The following is a 21137-nucleotide window of genomic DNA, read 5'->3' on the forward strand; positions in this document are numbered from 1 at the left end:
GTATTTAGATTCCCAGGTACCTCTCTCCTCAGGTAAGCCACAGCTGTAAAAACCTCATTCTTAGCAGCACAGAGCAGTTGAAAAGACAACAGGATATTTGCTGCTTTGGAAGTTCACAACCACTCAGATTTTGCCATGCTGCTGATTTGGGAAGGCACCTTCCTATGAGAGCAGCAGACAACCTGTTCACAAGCCAACAATCCACTCACCACCTCACCATTTTGCTTTTCAAAGCAAACTATTATTCTCAGGTCTCCACAGACTTCTTTGTCGAGGACTTCTGTAGGCACCTAACTTATATGTGAGCCTCTGACCTAGGAGCAGGTGAGTCGACTGATGGTAGCTGCTCCAGGACCAAGCTAAATGGTACCTATTGACTTTATCATTTGAAAACTTAGAGATCATCAAAAATCCCTGCTTTCCAGCACCATAACAAATTAAATTCATTAACATTTGCAGGCTGCCCACTGTTTTTTTAATACAATATCCTACAAAGATAAGGTATCATTCTGTGCCACCTTTAAATTCTGCATGTTCGTGTTATGAATATTTTGCAGGAGAATTTCAGGGAGTTCTTTAATCTTTTTAAAGGACGCTTTAAACTTTCAGCATAAGAATCACTTACACTGGCAGCAGAATTATTTACATGAGCAAATAGATCATGGATTCTTCTCATTTGTTCTGAAACAGTTGATGCAAGTTGGTTATTCCTTCTTACTATTCAACAGAGTTAATCTTGGCATGAATTTATAAAGGCTCAACAAACAGCAGAAACATGAACAGCCAACTGCAAGTGAAAAAAGAAGAAGCAGTGTGGGAACTTTTCACAAGTGAATGCACTTACTTTCTGGATCATTTGCTGGTTCTCAAGATGGTAAGTTCAGATTTCAACTCTCAAGAACGATTAAACATTATTTACCCTGCTGGCAGCACAGGAGATGTGAAGCCATCTTTAACTTCACATTTGCTGTCTCCAGGTCTCTTGCTTTTTTTCCCCACTTATCTTCCCTGCTTTTCCAGTTTCTCTTTGGTTGTTGGTTTTTTCTTAATCTTCTGGATGGAATCTCTGTCTCTGGATATTGCTTTAAGTGTTCCACAAATACATTATGATTACGGATTCTTGCATTAATTCTGAATGATATTTCACTACTCCTCTCATTAACTCTGAACTGAAACCAGCCTCCAACTGACACTACTGGGTATGTCTCTATCACACGTCTATAGAATACTCTTGGTTTAACTTCGTACATATCTGTGATTAGATTTTTCTCAGTAGAGCATGAAAACAGCAGATCTGTAGTTCTGATCTTATCAGAAAACAAGTAAACCAACAACACTCCTCCGCAAAACTCCAGATTAGCTCGATCTTAGTGAATTTTAAAAGCTTTTCAGTATGGACAAGAAAAGAACAGCTATTACTAAGAATAGTAATAGTAATAGTAATACTGTGCAGTATTTATGTTCATCACACATCATAAATTAGTACAACTATTTTAAAGGATGGATGCTTCCCTGTAACTCTTCCTATCTTTTTTCTCTTATTCTGTACAGACTATCTCAATTTTATTATTAGTTTAAGGAAAAACAGATGAGTTTAGTGAAACATTTTCCATGTTGCTGAATAAGTAGTCTAGGCAACACAAGAAGAATTGCAAAGTAAAGGGAATAAAGAGAAGAGCGGGCTGAATTCCTTCTCCTACTCACAATAGAAATAGACAGAAAAGGGATCAACAGCTCCAGCAAGATGGAAGTGTCTTTCCTTCTCAACTCAGTTTAAAGAGGTCAAAAGAGTTCTAGAAATAAAATGAATAAATAAAGCAGGTGAATGTTAGAAATGCTATTTCACCGATTTTAATGAATCTCTGTATGGAACTTCAGGATCATGGTAAATCCCTTTTAAGCTCTCAGGCCTACTGCTCCTGGCAACTAAGGCTGCCCAAACACTCACCAGCAATTTAATCTCAGCACCTGAGTGCCAAGGGTTTTTTTCATTAATGCAGTAAAAATTCCACTTAGTAATCTACATTTCTTAAGCCTTTTTCAGCTCTAGGTCAGATTCGGCACAGGTCCAAGATCCCTGTAAGAGCTTAGATAATGTACCATCTTAAACAGCCAATAAATACAAAGGCAGTTTTCACTCAATGCAGGTTAATAGAACAACCTAAAGAGATGTAAAAACTGCACAAGCATTTTATTTAAGCTATTCCAACAACTTTTGTCTTCTTCGTAGTGGCTCCCAACAGCTTATGCAGTACGGGTTAGGAGCGTAAGTGTTCTGAAAAGGCACAGAGATCTGTAACTCTACAATTCTGATGCTGTGGTTTTTTTTCCATACATATCTCGAGTTGGATCAGTGGCTCCATTCAGAGAGAGAACATAGCAAGAACATTGCTACTTCTGCAGTAGTTGCAGAGAGCCCAGAGCCATCATTTGTACCCCGTCGATTGCACAAAGCCCTGTATTTTGCAGTCAGATAGGTCAGGAAATTTTCTCATAACATCATCTTCTGATCATGAGATCATTTCAGAATTATGGTGCACATTCTTTTCATGAAAATTGCCTTATATATATAAATAAACACAATCACTGAGCAACATGAATTTGTTTTATTTTTAAAGATATTTATGAGGACTCTAAAATACCTCCAGAGTAATGAATTTCTCTTGGACGTGGACTTATGGAGACTTTCTGCAAACTCGGAGGAATTAAATAAGGTAAAAAGTAAAAAATTTAAAAAGTGCAACCTGTACTGAGATCAGAAACCGGCCAGCCCAATAAAAGGAGATGAGGAGCCAACACTAAGGTTTCTATTCAGATTCTACACATTCAATTGAAGATGAGTTCAAATAACTAGTCCTTCTGACATTTCTATTGAGTATTTCAGTTTGAGTGACTGGTTTAACTTCTGCAAAGTCTCCAGCAAAAGATGACAGAGAGCTCATTCAACAGTTGTTTCTGAAGCAAACAGGAGTTTTAGTTTCTCAGAAACAAAGTCCTTTTAAAAAGATTTGTGAAAGTGGACACCAACTACACAATCCTTACTGCATAATTAAGAACAGCAATATAACTTCAATTACAAGCTTCCCTTCTGAAATAATTGGACTTTGATATCTATTACGCCTCTCTGATAGAGCAAGGAAAAACAAAATGACAACCACCCCACTGCAGCCAGGGTTTCCCCTGTGTGGATGGAGGACTATTCCCAGCACGAAGCCAATGCTCTGCATCCATGTGCTACTCATCCCTAATCTTCCAGGAAGACTGCGAAGATGAGGCTTGGCTGCAGTGTGCTCTGGCAATTTGCTGGGAGGTCATTTCCTGAAAGTTAAAGCAGCCCATAAATCCAGAATAGTTTTCACATAGCTTTAGAAGTCACACAGAAGTTTTCCTTGACTTTAGAGTTACTTTAAGGGACTACAAATACCCTTACTAGCAAAGTGAATTTTGGAAGGGGCTCTTTAGCTTCGTAAGTTGAATGGCTATGGTCAATCATTCTCACAATAACTCATGACCATATCACACATCCTAAATAAATGTCCTACTTTAAGTTCTGTCTCTTGCTGTTATGCCCTTGCCTTAACCATTAACATCTCACTTTTTTTTTTGCAAAACAAGAAGAGCAGAAAAGCTTTTCAGAGCAGAGACAATTAACCAGTATTCAAACACATGAACTCATTTTTGCTCAGTAGTTGACCACTCACCAAGTGAACATGCTTGGAAATACAAGAAAAGAGATTTTATTTGATGGATTTCACCTCATGCTTGCTGTGAGCTAACATCATAAAAATCATCTAGCTACTAGAACTCAGATGATACGTCATTTCTGATGCCTCTCATTCTTAAAGAAGGAAATGATGTCTATTGTTGCATGTGATTTAGGAAACAACTAATATTTTGTGTTTGGTTGGAGCTTCACTGTGACTTGAGAGAATGATCTTTAATAAACTTTCCATTTTTTTCACATTTTGTTTTCATTATTAACAAGAAATTATCATTTATTGTGCATACTTGCTTAAATAAGAGTGGGAAAATGTAGGAAAAAATTATCTACTCCCAGCGCTTAATACGGCTTTTTTCATGCACTTTACTGCATGCATTTTTTCTTGACAGTAGGCTGAATCTATGAAAGAATGCATGCTGTAAAAGGTGCAAAGTGAGCCCTCAATAAAATGAAAGACACATTGTCCCATAAGCAATCATGCTCCCAAACAAGGCAACGCATGCAGTTACAACAGCACTTCATAGCAGTATCACAGAGGGTGGTGATGTTTTCTTCTGATTACAGGGAAATATTAGGTAATACAATGACATAAGAAAGTTTTTCAGAAAGATGCCTGGAGAAAATGACAAGGTTGATGAAGACCTGACAAAGCCTTCAAACGCATGTGATGACCCTTATCTGGCCAGGACTGCTGTATGTTCTAAACATGGGCAACACAGAGTTTGAGCCGCTGACAGTGCACTGAACCCATACAATTCTTTCCTTATGACTGAACAAAACTTTGGCCCGAGGCTTAGCCTGGTTGTGAATTTGGGAACAAACAGTGAGAGGCACATAGAGGTTAGGAACAGGCTTTCACCCACATCTGATTGACAGTGTAGGCACCCTTGGAAAACTTGCAGGGCATATGGGGTTTTCAAACGCAGTTTCTACATTTTAAAGCATTTTACAGAATTTTCCCTCATCTCCTAGAGTACTAAACAAACTTAGACTATGAAACATGATTTCTTCTTCAAATGAATGTGAAGGCTTCAATTGTCACACACAATGTTTTCCAGTAGATATCATTCATCCATTGTGATTCTCCATGTTGATTCATGTCCAGTACAGCTGTTACCATAAAGTAATTTTAAACAGAGTAATCATAATCTTCTTCCAGAGCTTTTGTCATGTGGTATTATCATGAGCACCGTGTTCAGTTTTGGGCACCTCAGTACAGCAGGGACATTGAGGTATCAGAGCAGGTCCAAAGAAGGGCAACAAGGCTTATGAAGGGCTTGGAGAATATGGCCTACAAGGAGAGACTGAAGGAACTGAGGCTGTTTAGTCTGGGGAAAAGGAGTCTGAGGGGAGACCTTATTGCTCTCTTCCAATATCTCAAAGGTGCTTACAGTGAGAGCGGGTTTGGTCTCATCTCACTGGTGACGGGTGACAGGACAAGGGGAAATGGCCTCAAGTTACACGAGGAGAGGTTTAGATTCAATATCAGGAAAAACTTATTTACAGAAAGGGTTGTTAAGCACTGGAATGGGCTCCCAGGGAGGTGGATGAGTCACCAACCCTGAACATGTTTAAAAACTGTTTGGATGTGGTGCTCAGGGACATGATTTAGCAGAGGGTTGTTGGTTAGTGAGGTATGGATAGGTCATGGTTGGACTTGATGATCGTTAAGGTCTTTTCCAACCTTAGTGATTCTATGATTCTATGATGTAACTGGCTATTTGTATAGATTTATTTTATCTTCTGACTAATTAAAACACTTGATGTAATTTTCTGAAGATAATCCTGGCAACATCATGGAGATAAGTGTTAGGCCTGAAGACTGTGAAGAGGTCAGGAATGAGAAATAAAGTTATTTTTAACTGAGGAAGTTCAGTCATGCTAATTCTCTTTTTCTCCCCCTTACTTAGATAAGCCTCAGCTCTGTGGAAAATTTTTGGAAACTGTGAAGGAATATGTCAGTGAATCAGGATCACCTATGAACTTCATCTCCACACTCAGAAAGGTAACATAATTAGAAATATTCTTGTTTAACTTCACTAGGTCCTTGCAACAGGTCATTTATCAGAGTATGCAGTGCCTTAAAGCAGTCAAGTCAGGCAAGGATATGCCAGCTGTCACAGGTAGTTTGGCCTTAGCGTCAAGTACTTCCCACCAGTAGGACATTTTTATTCATTGACATGTTTGAGGTGGTCATGGAAAGTTGCTCTGTACATGGAACACAGCATGGAAAAACATTCCCTTCCTTGGGAACCACAGCCCAGACCTTGAGAAGACTTTGTCACCAACAGAACCAAGCTTCTCTGTCTGCAGGGGAGGTTTCCCTAAATCCAGACACTGGCCCAGACTCCAGCTGTACCCTGCCTCCTTCCAGTCCGTCACCTAGATCCTTCCTTTACTCCACATACCAGACCCATAAATGTATTTAAGCAAATATATAAGAGCTCAGTGAAATACATATGTACTTTGGCCTGTGTCTGCTAAGTGAGAAGCAGGAACAGACCCAGCTATCTTGCTGCTGCCAAGACATCCAGGTCATCAACATGATATGCAAGAGAGTGAGAACAATGTTCAGGGGTTCTCCCACAAGCATTTTATTTCCTGTACAACTTCCTTATGGCCAAACAGCAGATAATATTAATGCAGACAGGAAATCATCAAGTTTACCATGTGATAGCCAAACTTGAATTTTCTGTAGCAGTAGAGACCATAGAAAGCTTCTAGGAAAGACCCTATCTCAGAGTGCTTAGGGTTTTAAAAAGGCAAAGAGAGTCTTACCCTAATTTCCTCTGACTTCAAGTGTTTCAATCCCAGAAATAATGAGCTTTATCACTGATGTCATTCAGTATTTCTAAGAGCTAACATACTTGGAAATAAAGTGGCATATTATGTGAGGCCACATAAATCTCTTGCTCAGGCAGTGTTTTTGATCTTCAGCTTCCATATCAGTTTCACGTTGTTTATTTTTAATTTGAACAAAGTCTAAAACTGCTTCTCTGCAGAGCCACTAGAACTGGGCTCCCATTCAGTGTTTGAACCCCTCCCCACCTTTCTTTTTTAAGTATTATACCAATTTGAGTACTGCTAACTCACCCTTCACTCTTTTAAACTCTCCCTCTTCCACTCTCTCCCTAAGTACAAGGTAATCTCAGGTAAAAGCCACATTACAAAACTAAAAGCAGAATTCCTCCTTTTGTCATCACATTTTCCTTTCTTGACAAGCTTTCAAGCCTATTTTGCAATTTTTCCAGGGTGACCTCTGCCAGACACACCAGATTTATTGCCTCAATCATACCACCACTGTCTTCTACTTGGAAAAGATGAGACAGAGGGAAGATTTTGGCATCTACCTGAAGGTAAAGTAATGGTTTTGCTCTCATTATCTCCAGCCTTCCTGTCTTTTGACAGAATTTTATCATCAGACCAGAAAAGTTCACTGGAAGCAGAACTGTGTAGACAGCATTTTACGTAAATACCTGAACTGCAGTGAATAATCGTGGATATGAAGTCATCGTTCAGAGTATAACTTTCTCTTAGTCATATTTGCAATTTAGAACAGGCAAGACTAGGAAAAAGCCAAAAGGAAAAAAAAAAAAAAAAAAGAAAAAAGAGGATGCATTTTTACAGGCAGATAATATGTACTGTCAGCCTTAAGCATTCATGTGTTCCACACATAATTCCTTGACACACTGACCTACATTTTACCCAAGTAAGCCCATAACTCAGTGAGGGGCTGAAGGACCTCAGGAGCATTGTAAGTGTTCTGTGGCATCACACACACAAGAGAGTCATAGTGATGGGCTGGGAGGGTCAGGGCTGAGGATGATTCATGGAAATTGGCAACACTGTCATCGCACCCGTTACCCACGGATGGCCTCGCCTTCTTCACATCAACAGTGACCACAGAATCACAGAATGGCCAGGGTTGGAAGGGGTCTCAAGGATAGTAAATCTCCAACCCTCCTGCCACATGCAGGGCCATCAACTTCCCCATTTCATACTAGACCAGGCTGCCCAGGCCCCATCCAATCTGGCCTTGAACACCTCCAGGACGAGGCATCCACAGCCTCTCTGGGCAGCCTGTTCCAGCACCTCACCACTTTCACAGTAAAGAACTTCCCCCTGACATCCAACTTAAATCTTCCCTTCCTCGATATACACCGACCTCACAGCCAGAGAAGAATATCATGACTTGCTTCTCCATAAGGAATACATAATGCAAGGCAAAAAAAGAGGAGACAGAAAGCCAGGAGCACATCAGTGCATTCACAGGGCTTGAGAGCCTACAGTGAAAGAGAAGGGTGGGTTTTGGCCAGGCTGTGGCAAGAAGGCTGGTCTGCTTTGCTTACACAAGAGAATCCATTAATCCATACTCCCTCACAGAGGAAGCAGCATCCTGGATGTTAGAGCAAGCAACCACTGCAGAGACAGAATTTATGAAGAGTAAAAACAACAGAACAGGTTCTGTCTCTGCCTGAAAGCAGCAATGCATGCATGGTAGCTACAGCCTTTACATCAGCCTTACCCTCAGTAGGAAATTTGTCTTTAGTTAGCCCATCTCATTACAGCTGATGCATACAACCTCACTGCCAGAGAGCAGAGGCCTAAGAGAGGCGTCCTTTGTCTCCAGCAGTGGTGTGAGCAGGGGGAGCAGTGCAGGAGGCTGCACCTGACAGAGCTGCTGGTGGTTCCTCTGCACTGCCTGACCCGCTATCTCCTCCTCCTGAACAACAACTGGAAGAGGAGCACTGACAAAACAGAGAAAGTTTCTATCTGGTCACTTGAAGAAAAAGTGGAGAAGTCCATGCGTAAGTAGCTATGGTTAAGTCAAAAGTATACAACTAACAATTACTAAGTTACGTGATGTTTTTGTGCCTCGAGGCTGGTCTCCCCACAGAATGGGAGAATGTGCATGCCTTTCAACAGTCTTGAGTCCTTTTGTAGGAAATGATTGGTGCCACCCATGGGCCCTCCGAGCAAGGTCACAGGACTCCCACATCAGTGACTCACTTGTGTTGGCTCAGAGTCATCCGCAGCGACATGGAAACAATTAAGAGCAGATCACAAATTGGAACAAATAAAGAAAAATCCCAAACAAAGAAGTCTTTGAGTTGGATTTACGTATGAAGAGGATTTGTTGGGGCTAATCCTTAATAGGATAAAATACCACTCACAAGGGGAATATTGTGCCAATGACCTTTCGCTAAATGACAGGGTCCTACCATGAAAAGCAGCAGATGAGCCATCAGAGCTACAACTTTTCCCTAGTTGTTACAGAAAAAGAAGGGATTGATCCAGGAAGCTTTTTGTTTGTTTATTTTCCTCTGGATTCTGCTCTAAGAAATTTGTCAATTCAGTAGGTACACAGCCAGGGTGCAGTACGTGTCTCCAGTTGGGGACTCTCAGCATGACCTCCACTGCTGATCTTTGGGCTCATCCCTGTTTTTGCTAAGGTTGTAGAAGAAAACGGACAAGCTTTTTCCACTCTTTGCTCCAGAAAGATAAGGTGGTCTTTTGTCACTAAATGGTGGACCTCTGCTGCGAGAAAGGAGATGTGGATATGGGCCCACAACATCATGGGATATCTAGGGAACAACAACAAAGGTCTTCCAGTGTTTAGGATTTGGTTACATTACACTTAAGGTTACCTCTAAGGTAAGGAAACCAAAGACAGGAGCTGTTGGCCTCTTTACTCACAGACCTGACAGATGTTTGCCATAATTTGTTGACAAGTAAGCCAGTGACATAAAGAATAGCATCAGTTCCAGAATTTCTTCACTTGTATATATATGTGCATTATCTGAAACAACTCTTTGCAACATCATTCAACATGAAAACTTTGAAGTTAAACTGCAGGTCCATTCAAGTTTTTCCTGCAATGGCCCTCAATCAGCAAAGACTGAAATCTCCATTTTTCACGTATTGAGACACTCATTCCAGTTATATTCTTCAGCCACTTCTGGCACTACTTCTCCTTAAAATGTTCTCATTATTTTCAACGGCCTTTTGATCAAACTGTACATAATGAAAATTATTTTCCTCTCACCACTTCAGACAGTGTTCAGAAAGGCAGAATTTTTTCAAGAACTTTTTAAGGCAATCATTTAAATGAGTTTTATACAATTCCCTCACTTGCTAAGTCAGATTAACGGATAGTACTTTTGCATTCAGCAGTGAATTTAGGCCTCTTTGAATGCATAGTTTGATACTTTGCTGACCTAAAAAGAGTTAAGTCATTGTCTCCAGTTAGGCCAGGACTCCATCCTTTGGCTTCTACCAGAGATAATCAGTATTCATCACCTTCAAAAAGGCAGCCTATTTTTTGCAAGCCTTGGCAGTAACTGATGCTTTACATATTTCAGAGGATCTGGAAGGTAAAGTCAAGTGTTTGGACAACTTTCAGAAATTCAGGCAGCTCCATGAGGTCATAATTTGGCCTGAAGTCTGGGATCATTACAAGAGATTCTTTGTCCCAGAGGTAAGCAGAACTTTTAAGGGCGTTTTTCCTTCAGGAAGGCTTAGTTTCAAATCTATAATGCAGTCTAAAGCCAACTGATTGTCTGTATTTTGGTTGCTGTGGTTGGGCTTTGCCCTCATAGGAGTAGCCACAGCCTGAACACACTAATGCTGTTGGTAAACAACCAGACTGTGCACAGTCCCCAGGATGGCAGCATGAATTGCTTTCCGCTAACATCCCAGACAGTACGACATGATGAGCCAGGAGGACTCTCTACTGTTTGCTTTTGGGGGGCAGAGTGAAAAGTGGTAGACATAACCATTAATACATTTATTTTAAGCAGCAGAGTAAATAGGAAATATTTGCTTCTTCTACTCTTCATGGTAAGCCAATTTCCCATTTCTTATTCAAATATCATTTAAAGTTACCCAGCATCCATGAGAACACATACACCTTTCTTTTGTGGTTGCTTCCTATCCAGACAAACAGACTTTAAACAGCTTTATGGTAATATCATCAGGCGAGTCTCACCTCAAGGATTTGTCTATTCATGCACAGAGCTGAAAAAAACATTACATTTACTCTGGAAAAGAAAAGCCCAGCTTAACATTTCAGAAGATTAAACAGATTTAAGCAATAGCACTGCTGAAGAAACTCAGTCATGCTCAATTATTAGCGCTGTGGTGTACTTAGCCTGATAAATCAGTAAACATTGTCTCCATTTAACTGCTGGATTCATCCCAGTTTGGAATTGGATATGTGAGACTCCCCATTCTCTCACTGTCTTTCTCTTTTTGGTGTGTTTGAAACAAAGCTTGAGAGAGAACAGTGAAAACATTCTGTCTTCAGCAAGCAGACTTCTTCACGACAGGAGGCTGACATTGGCAGGTAACATCCCTATGTCCTGGTATTAGGAATCAGCTTAGCGAAATTACACTTTGTTATGGCAGTCCAGAATGAATTCTAAGATAGTATGGGCAGCTGCAGGAAAGCAGCAGCAAACATCTTGTCAGAGAAAGCCTGAGAAATAGCCAGAATGCCAAAGGGATGAGTAATGCTCATGATTGCTTATCAGCACATCTGGATATTCAATCTGCCAGGTGCTCAGGAAATCAGATTGACTCGCATGTGCCTGTCACTCAGAGGGAGAGTTACACTGTCAGGTTCGAGGATGTGGCAAAAGGACATTGGGAAGTTTAGATCGCCCTACGTAAAGTGCCCCACATGCCTGGGAACTGATATCAGGAAGCTGAATTCCATGATGTTGCACATTGTACTTAAAATGAAAAATCCAGAGGTTTCCCTTTACCATTTTGTAATTCATCTCTGCTAAGACTGCTGTTCTGATGCAAAGCTTGGAACAAGAAGGTAATATGTAAACAATAGCAAGCTGAGTGGATTCCTTTCCATCAGCAACACACTCACCAACATGCCTGCCACTAGCATCATACAGAGCACAGCAGTCCCACTTCAGTGTGCTCACAGCCACCTACCACCTTGGAATAGCTGGGAGATACATCTCCAGACTCAGAGGCACCATTTTGTAGCAGGGCAGAGGCTGCTTATTGGGTAGCAGCTGCCTGCAAATGAGAGGAGCATTTCCTCTGTGCCTGAACAGCACGAAGAGCCTGGGTAGTTGCATCACTTGGAGAAGAGCAGCATCTGAAAAGTGGAAGCAGCATGCAAGGGTGGCTGCAGCAGAAGTTGGCCCAGCCACTGCCTTAAAACTCCTTCTCCACCTCGACAAAAGCAGAGGTACAGACAGGGAGGTCCCAATACTTCCTGCCTCTTACTGTTAGTTTCATAAAAGGAACAGTGAAGGGACAGAGCCCATTTTTCAGTGGTTTTGGTTTTCTTCCCACATGAGGAGGATTGCAGTGGCAGAGGAGAAGGTGCAGCACCAGGGATAGGGGAATCAGAGGGAAAGACTGCTGCTGGTGTGTATGGGGTGGTAGGGCAGAAGAGGAAGAAAAACACTTCTGATAGTATTCTGCTTACACATATTGCCCTCTTGACAAGGCACCAGCACAAATGCAGTGAGATAAGGGTGGACATCAGGCAGCCACATTTGTTTTTGCAATATGTAATCAGAAAATGGAGAGGCATGAGCATAACTCTTACCCACCAAGAAAGCCAGCTGGCTGCAAGCTGCAGTATTGAAGTGTCTGGTATCTGTCCATCTGTCTGGATGAAATATCTTTCAAGACACAACAGAAATGTAATGCGGCACAAAGAAAGAAGCACATCCTAATGTCACACCCCTGATTCAAACATATCTGTTGTTAAAGTGAACTGTGCTTCTTTGAATGAAACTGTAACCACTGGCAACACAGTTTTATGTTTTCTGGCAATCTTAGAATCCAGAAGGAAATGCTAGAAAGTTTCTATTTCAAGAAACGCAGGTTCTTCCTCAGAATGTTCAAGGAGCAAATACTCCTTCTGCTGTCAGCTGCTATTTAAAAACAGCACAATCAAAAATGGATGGTTAGGGGGACTGGGAGTCAAGAGAAAGTACAGTCAAAGATCAAGATCAGGCTGTCGTATTACTAAGTGAAAGTCAGGGAAAGTCCATGAAGACAAGTTTTTAAATTGGAGAATGAAATGCCCAGGAAGAACATAAGAATTCAAGTGGCCAACAGATATGAAATTCACCATGGAAAATCTTTGAAAATGCTATCAATTGTTCCCCTTCTAAATAAATATGTATATATATATATATTATTTCAAGAAAATGAAGACAAGTTACTATCCTCCTCATTTTGTTTAGGTTTGTTTTTTGGTTAAGTTTCTTTGAAATTCTGCTGATCTTAACCACAAGGTAAAGAGATCAATTATTTTATTAGTAAGAGTAAGTAACTAAGTAAGCTAACTTCAGACATGCAAAAGATGTGATAAATTCATGAGATATCAGAAGAGGTTGAGAGAACAGTGGTAGGGTTTGCAACAAATATATATTTTTTTTTCCTGTATAATGCTCACAAAAGCCATACACTGTATGAGAGAAGCTGTAGAAAACATCCTACCAAGTTTTTGACTTCATAGAAACTTACACAAGAGTATTTTTAAATACACATCAACAGCCCAGCTTACAGTCTTCTGAATCTCCATCAGCACATAAGATGATCCTCATGGCATTTCCTTTTCAGTAGTTACTGAAGGTGCTTTCTACAATCTTAATGAAATAGGTTTTCAAGACAAAGCATTTCAGAACAAAGCAACCAAGAAAGTATTTTATCATCCTGCAAATTGCCTGGAACCAGTAGCTCTGAGCATCCCTATTTGCAGTGAAGAGTAGCTGGGCTTTTCATGCCCCCAGAGGCTCTACCAGTTTACAGACTAGACAGAGGACTGATAAAGGATAAAGCCTGCAGCACACATAGAGAATGATTTTGGAGGTTGAGTAGGATAGCAAGTTGAGACAAAACAGGGAAATGAAAGACAAGCAGGCATAAAGGAACAAGGAGGAGCTGTAAACAAGGAAAAGATCAAAGGGCAGAACTGCAAATTCATTCATGTAGAGAGCTTTCTGGAGACTCTAAATGCCAGATTTCCCAGAGGAAGTTGCTTAAAAAATTGCTTTTCCTTCCATTAAATTATTCCCTATTATTTCTACAGCAATAACAGTGGAATTTTCACCAAGGCATGGAGATACAACTTCAAGACTTAGAAGCGCTCTCACAGACACCTGTTGTTGTATGTCTGACATCCTCATGACCTTCCAAACAAGGAAGAAAAGAGAAGCCAACTCTCTTCTGTGTAGCTTTTGAAATGACTTTGTGAAACCATCAACTAACATTTCAACAAGGTGATAGCTTGTGCAGAAGGCTGCAGACAGGTATTCAGAGGTAGCAGAAAAGAGTGGCATTTCACTGCTTCCTTATCTCTGACATTTTCAGAAGGTTACTTATTTACTATGTAGGATTTGCTAATTTGTAGCATGCCAGCTGTTGCATTTAGAGGCACTGCAGGTGATCCGCATCATTTCTATGGGCAGGCAGTTGTTTTTGCATAACATGGTAGCCACTACGAATATTAATAGCCAAAAAAAGATAAAGTATAACACATTTAAGATTGAGAGTGCAGACTAGGAGACTAGTAGTTGTGTACTGTATTGAAAATTGTATTATTTCTTTGTTAAGTGTTCTATGAGATGCGGTGATTCCTAGATGTGCCCCAATGTAGAAACAGCAATTCCTTAAAATAATCATGCCATCACATTGACTGTTCTTAATTCCTCAGAAAGCACAAGACTTCTTGATGTCTACCGCTTTCTATTTGATGATTTCCTATCAATCACCAAAATTAAACATAACAAAAAAGGTAATAACGGATTGAGAGGTATGTGATTGCATCTGTTGCTATGTTTTCTTATCTGGATAAATGAACGAACCCTGTTTCTAGATTCAGTATGTTACAGGGGAGCCACAGGCAGAACTTGCATTACCAGACCAAACATTTTCCTGATGCCGTTCTTATATGCTGGATTCCTTGAGCTCAGAAGTTTCAAGAATATAAGTTTATAATGATCCTCTCATGATTCAGTCCAACCCAGAAATACAAATATGTAAAAAAGTATCTAGGTAATTAAGTTTACAAAGCTAAGCAGACCTATACTAAATATCAATAAGCTTAGGTTGAATTTAGAGATATTAAAATAATAGAAGCAGTTGCTCTGCTTTTATAGGACATACAGAAGATGTTGCTCTAGAATCATTCATTGCACAACACCATCCTACAGCAGGAGAGAGGTGAAAGGAACAGAAATTCAAGGGGCTTGGTGCCTGCTGGCAAATCTCACTGAGGGTTTGCCTGTGTACGTATTGGTGAGTATTCTGAGTGAGGTTGTTACCCATCTGGAGACCCATCAATTCTGTGTTCTGCATGTTCATGACGGGAGACAGGGAAATGTATCTCTGAGAAACTGAGAAAATCTGATATTGAAAGGATAGGTGAAAGAGGATCTTTGAACATCTTTGTTTTCTGCCTGAGGACCTTTATTGTGTTTCTGTCGTGCCATTTCAATACAAGGTGTGACCTTGACAAGAGAGTTCCAGGTACTGATGAGTTTTTCAGAGAAATAGTTTCCGATGTTGCTCTGGCAAATAAATCTCTGAACACCTTTGATGAGACACAGCACATAATTTAGGGCTGTTTATTGCCTGTACTTCACGAGCAGATGGCAGACAGCATACTAATCAACTTCATTTTCTATTCTCAGAAATACGGGGGCTCAGACACAGGCTTAACCCTTGTCTGTCCTTCCCTTGCTCCAGAGCTGCAGTCAGTTGTAAGAGAAGGTGGCTTTTGCCAAGTCTTGGACCAACCCATCACACTGGACAGACTAATACTGAAAAATGTTGATGCCATCCATGTAACAGGTACACCTCTGGGTGCATCTGAATGCTTTCAAAAAAGTTTTCTCCATGCATGATCTATGCAGTGGTTTAAGGATAATTTGCACACAAACCACCTCGAGTTGCATGGAGTACAAAAGCCGCAGCAGCAGTTGGCTTCACACTTACCATGACCTTCAGACACCCACATAGACAGCCCATATTCCCCTGCCTGAAACAGGGACTTTCACATGCACATGGGTGACTCTCAAGTATGTTCCATTCACCCCACGGGTGGCATAAAGACTCCAATGAGTTCTGACATTAGCCAACGGTTCTCTTAACACAAATGGAAATCATTCTTCCTAAGCCAATGCTTCCCTTCTCCTAGACCTCCAAATGCACCACCATGGGAAACTACTTCCAGTAATGTATGGTGTGCCTTTGGGTGCGGAGGGGAGGAGGACCAGCCTTCACAGAGAGTGACTTGTAAAAGTGGATGTTAACTAAGGCAGTTTCCAAAATCCAAGGTTGAGTGGGGGAGCAGGCACAAAAACAATCAGGACTTCTCTTTTTGCATTTGGGCCGGAAGAACCCCAGGCACCCGTACAGGCTGGGAGGAGTGGTCCTTGAGAGCAGCTCGGCAGAGAAGGACCTGGGGGTCCTGATGGACGAGAGACTGAACATGAGCCAGCAGTGCGCTCTGGCAGCTCGAAAGGCAAATGGGATCCTGGGCTCCATCAAGAGAGGGGTGGTCAGCAGGGACAGGGAGGTGATCGTCCCTCTCTACTCGGCTCTTGTGAGGCCCCATCTGGAGTACTGTGTCCAGGTGTGGAGCCCTCAGTACAAGAAAGACATTGAGATTTTGGAAAGGGTCCAGAGGAGGGCGACTAAGATGATCAGGGGGCTGGAGCACCTCCCCTATGAGGACAGGCTGAGGGAGTTGGGCTTGTTCAGCCTGGAGAAGAGAAGGCTGCAGGGTGACCTCATTGCAGCCTATCAATACCTGAAGGGAACCTACACCCAGGAGGGGAGTAAACTCTTCAAAAGGGCTGACAACAGCAGGACTAGGGGAAATGGATCCAAGTTGAAGGAGGGAAGATTGAGGTTGGATGTTAGGGGGAAGTTCTATACAAGGAGAGTGGTTAGGCCCTGGAACGGGATGCCCAGGGAGGTTGTGGATGCCCCGTCCTTGGATGTGTTTAAGGCCAGGTTGGACGGGGTCCTGGGCAACCTGATCTGAATGTGTGTGTTTGGTGGCCCTGCTAGGCAGGGGGGTTAGAACTACATGATCCTTGAGGTCCCTTCCAACCCAGGTGATTCTGTGTGATTCTGTGATTCTCTTTAATCTGAACCACCTCCACAAGCTTACACAGCTCAGTCTAATGCTACCAAATCCCAAGAGATTCATATATAGAAGAGAAATAAGAAACACAAACCTCCAGGCTTCGGGGCCTGACAGCCATCCTAATCCCAAGGACTAGGAGGAAAATCTCAGGAAGCTAGAGCAGTCTGTGGAAAATCAATAAACGTGGAAAATAAACCTAGAGCATGTAAAATTTATGATAACCTTGAAACACGTTCGCCCAGAGTAATTAGCATTCAGCATCAATGTTAAAATGCTGATAGGAAATAGAGGTAGGCAATAAAAGGCAAATGACTAAATATGAGGTAAGCAGATGAGCACAGAGGAGAATAACCTTTGTTTAACCGTGCTCCAGACGCTGTCTGCCTGACGAACTTCACAACCAACACAGCATAAATCAAGCCAACAGGGAGGCAGCTCTGGGCTGCTGGGGAGAACAGGGCAGCAGCCCCCCACTTTGCACATACAACAGTGGGCATAAAAGCCACAGTGCTAATGGGAATAATATTTTTGGTTTTTTCCCTAGTCAGTATTCGCTGTGTTCAAACCAGAGTCCCTGTGACACAATCACAGGCAGTAGATGAAGTCAACTGCTGAAGATCAGTCCAGGATCCAGCCCCTGTCTACAGCCCTTCCCCACGCTCTGCACCAAATTGCTGGACTTCTTCACCACATATTCCTACCAATATCCTTACAAAATTAGAGGGAGTAGTCTCCATTCCTTACTTACATTTTGCGATGTCTTGGAAACCTCAACCTAATACAGCATCCACTGGAGTGTTATACAATAACAGTGATAGCAATTCTCCACATAAATCGCAGTAGAGAGTCATTTTCAGGGAAAAGCAATGAGTGAACTCTTTCCATCTCCAAGCCACTGTTTCATACTTGGAATAGCTATGTCCTCAAGAAGTAGTTACCTGTTACTGAAAAGTAGAGGTGATATTTTCAAGCTGCCTTCATGCCAGGTTGCAACCACCTTATCAGTGTCTTCCAGTTTTATTTTACTACCAAGAAAACCCAGCACCAAAAGGTTCCTTCCACATGAATGCAGTAGTACTATAGCATTTTGCAGAATTTAGTCTCTCTGATCCCCAGGAAAGCTATACCCTATCCAACACTGTTTTGAATAAACTACTGTATTTCAGCTCCTAAACCTAATCTCAACACAACTTACTTGTTTTAAAACAAACTTAGCTAGTCGAGACATCCTCATGGCTTTGGCCATTACAATCTGCAAGGAGGAAGGACAACGATCTTGCTAAGACCAACTTGTGAGGGCCATCAGACCAAGAGTTTGAGGTAGATAAGCCATGTCACAAGGGAGACCACACTGAATGAGGCCAAAAGTGCAACACTCCCATTGATTCACCCGAAGCAGAGGGCAGCTGCACTGCAGGCTACCTTGTGGATCCCTGTTGCTGATATAGGCCTGCCCCGGCCACCAGCTCCCCTCACCAGGTCCAGACCTTCCAGCCCAACATGCACCCCTCACTGCAGCATGACTCTGCATCCACTGCATGGGGAGCACATGCTCCAGGTTTTTGCCAAGTATGTATCAGATTTGGTGAACACCTTGCCCCACCTCCCTGTCAGACCCACAGTACTTGGCAGATGTAAGAAAACACAGAACTGAAGCACTGCTCACTCAGCCCATCTGTGCAGCAGTCCTGCTTTCTGCTCTCTTCTTCCTTGTCCCTACTCCCTGAGCCACAAAAAGCTGATAGTAGAAATCTCCTAAGAGACCACCCCTGGCAGACCAGAACATACTGTACACCACCTCCTCCCTGCCAGCAGTACCAGCAGGACAGAGCAACCACCCCCAGCCATTTATCCTTCAATGATGTATGTATCTCATTCAGGATAGACACACACATATAGAAACAACCTGAAGGGTCACTAACCAAAGTTATGAATCCCAGCATAGCGTGAAGTATAGCAGGCTGCCTTTCCTCACATTTCTACTCCTGCATCTAATTTCAGTACTCGATGCACATTAAAACAGGAAGAGCAGCCGCTGACTAAGCAAAACAAAACCCCTGCAGTGGGAAATGCACAGCCAGACCTCCAGCTTGTAATGCTGCCAAACAATTCGCTATGTTTGATCACAACAGTTCTGAAAGCTCAGCTTCTGTGACCCAGATCACGTGAACTACTACAGCGAGGAGTTCAGTATTTTAAACCCCTCTGCAGCCATCATCCACTGCCTTCAAACCTGGATGATGGAGGATCATAGAGTCACAGAATGGTCTGAGTTGAAGAGGACCATAATGATCAAGTAGTTTCAACCCCCCTACCATGAGCAGGATCACCAACCACCAGACCAGGCTGCCCAGAGCCACATCCAGCCTGGCCTTGAATGCCTCCAGGGATGGGGCATCCACAGCCTCCTTGGGCAACCTGTTCCAGTGCTTCACCACCCTCTGTGTGAAAAACTTCATCCTAATATCTAACCTAAACCTCCCCTGTCTCAGTTTAAAACCGTCCCCCCTTGTCCTATCACTGTCCACCCTCATAAACAGGATATAGAGCTGAATGCTGTCAGCATGGTGCAGGAAAATGAAATTCACATGAGACAGACCTCAGATGGGTCAACCATTTGTGGTGTTGATAGCACTGGAGCTGTCTTAACCACCATAATACGGAGTGCAAGCTGCAGGGACAGCATTAAATGAATAAATACTAAACAAAAAGAGGTGAAATAGCCAGCAGCAAATGAAGAAACAGAGCATAAAAATTCCATCTTCATACCAAAAAGGAAACCCTCACTGGACATCTCAGGCCCAGCACACAGTGATGTGCTGTGGCCTTAGTAACTGGGTCTGGGCTCTGGGTAACTTGTGCTCACTTGGGGAATTAAAAGCCTGAGTATGAAGAGCAGCAAATGTAACTGAAGGCTCACGGGTGCTCGTTTCTCTGAATTACTAGAATTTCTCAGACTGCCTAGGCTTACAGATTATTTTTCTTGTAACAGAAAACATGGATGTCAGAGATAGAAAGAGCAATCTCCAATTACATGAAGTGATATGAAACCAAGAAAAGCACACTCCTCTGCTCAATAGCTGAATTCGCTGAAATTTAATAATGCCAGTACAGCTCTGATAGATGCAACAGAAGGCTACTGTGGTAACAGCACCGTTATTTCTTCCACAGAGCATTAACTTCCTGAAACTAACAGGCTTCTGACTCAACTAAATCGAAGTGATGAGCTTTGATCACAGGATGTAGGAATAAATTGGAGGGGGAGAATGAGCCACACAACAAATACATCACTCTCAGATGCCTCTTTGCTTCAGCTTGGGGAAGGCTCTTCCCAACAAGGTAAGTGTTAATATGGCCTGTTCTTTCCTAGAAAGCAGGGCAAGGAAAACACCCATGTTGGTGAGGAGAACTTGTGCACCAGAAGTCTAAAGCTCATACAAACTATTCACAAATTTCAGATTTCAAACTGCAGCTAACTCTCTCGCCACAGCTCCGGTACTTATTCCCTTTCTTCTGTAACACTGCACATTGACACCGTGGGAGCAGATCAGTAAAAGCATGTACTGCCTTAATTCTCCATTAGTTTTTGCAAGGAGGCTGTTTAATGCCGTTTCTCTGAAAAGGTCATTCTTACATGTGACATCCAGGCATACTGCATAAACCACAGAATGCACAAAAAGAGAGAACAAAAATGCAGTGATGTTCTATGTATAATGGGAACCTTTTTTACCTGACACTTTCTCACAATGTTATTATTAGCAGATTTGTCATTATGTATTATTTACTCTCAGCAAAACTGAATTCCAAAGGCTTTTCAACTTCTCTTTAAAAATGTAAACTTCTCATTAAACCATTCAATACATCACTGCAGTTCTGTGATCCATGAAGAACACACTTGCTAATCTTTTTTTTTTTTTTAAGGGATCCATAAATAGAATCACAGAACAGTTTGCATCTGCTTGCCACAACACTTTCACAGGTTACAACTGAGGGTGAAGGGTGCTCTCACTAGGCTACTCTTGGCTAAGTGCCTGAAATTAGCCAGTTAAGAGAGGAAGGCAGACTCCCTAGAGCCACTCTACATGGTCTGCCACATCTCCCACTTGCCGTGCCCAAGCGGATAATCTCCCTAAACAGGGAAGTCAACCCTTAAAGAATACTTCTAGTACCAAAAATGATTTCAGGGGAACCAACTAGGGGAACTACGCAGATGAGGATTAGACTGAAAAATTTAGGAGTGCCCTTCCAACTGTTTGCATTACTCATGGTTAAACCAGC

General features: G+C 42.0%; 1 protein-coding gene across 1 annotated transcript; it reads left to right on the plus strand.

Moving 5' to 3' along the window:
* The first annotated feature begins 2624 nt into the window (after positions 1 to 2624).
* PLEKHG7 (pleckstrin homology and RhoGEF domain containing G7) lies at positions 2625 to 19902 on the plus strand. Its single transcript, XM_042815887.1, has 9 exons — positions 2625 to 2721; positions 5632 to 5726; positions 6952 to 7077; positions 8355 to 8529; positions 10084 to 10200; positions 10980 to 11066; positions 14418 to 14495; positions 15395 to 15549; positions 19852 to 19902. The coding sequence occupies exons 1-9, from the start codon at positions 2625 to 2627 to the stop codon at positions 19900 to 19902; spliced, it is 981 nt and encodes a 326-aa protein (XP_042671821.1).
* Positions 19903 to 21137: the final 1235 nt, after the last annotated feature.

The sequence above is a fragment of the Centrocercus urophasianus genome, unplaced genomic scaffold (assembly GCF_019232065.1).
Source record: "Centrocercus urophasianus isolate 14NV4802_14NV808 unplaced genomic scaffold, USGS_Curo_1.0 seq_15, whole genome shotgun sequence".
NCBI lineage: Eukaryota > Metazoa > Chordata > Aves > Galliformes > Phasianidae > Centrocercus > Centrocercus urophasianus.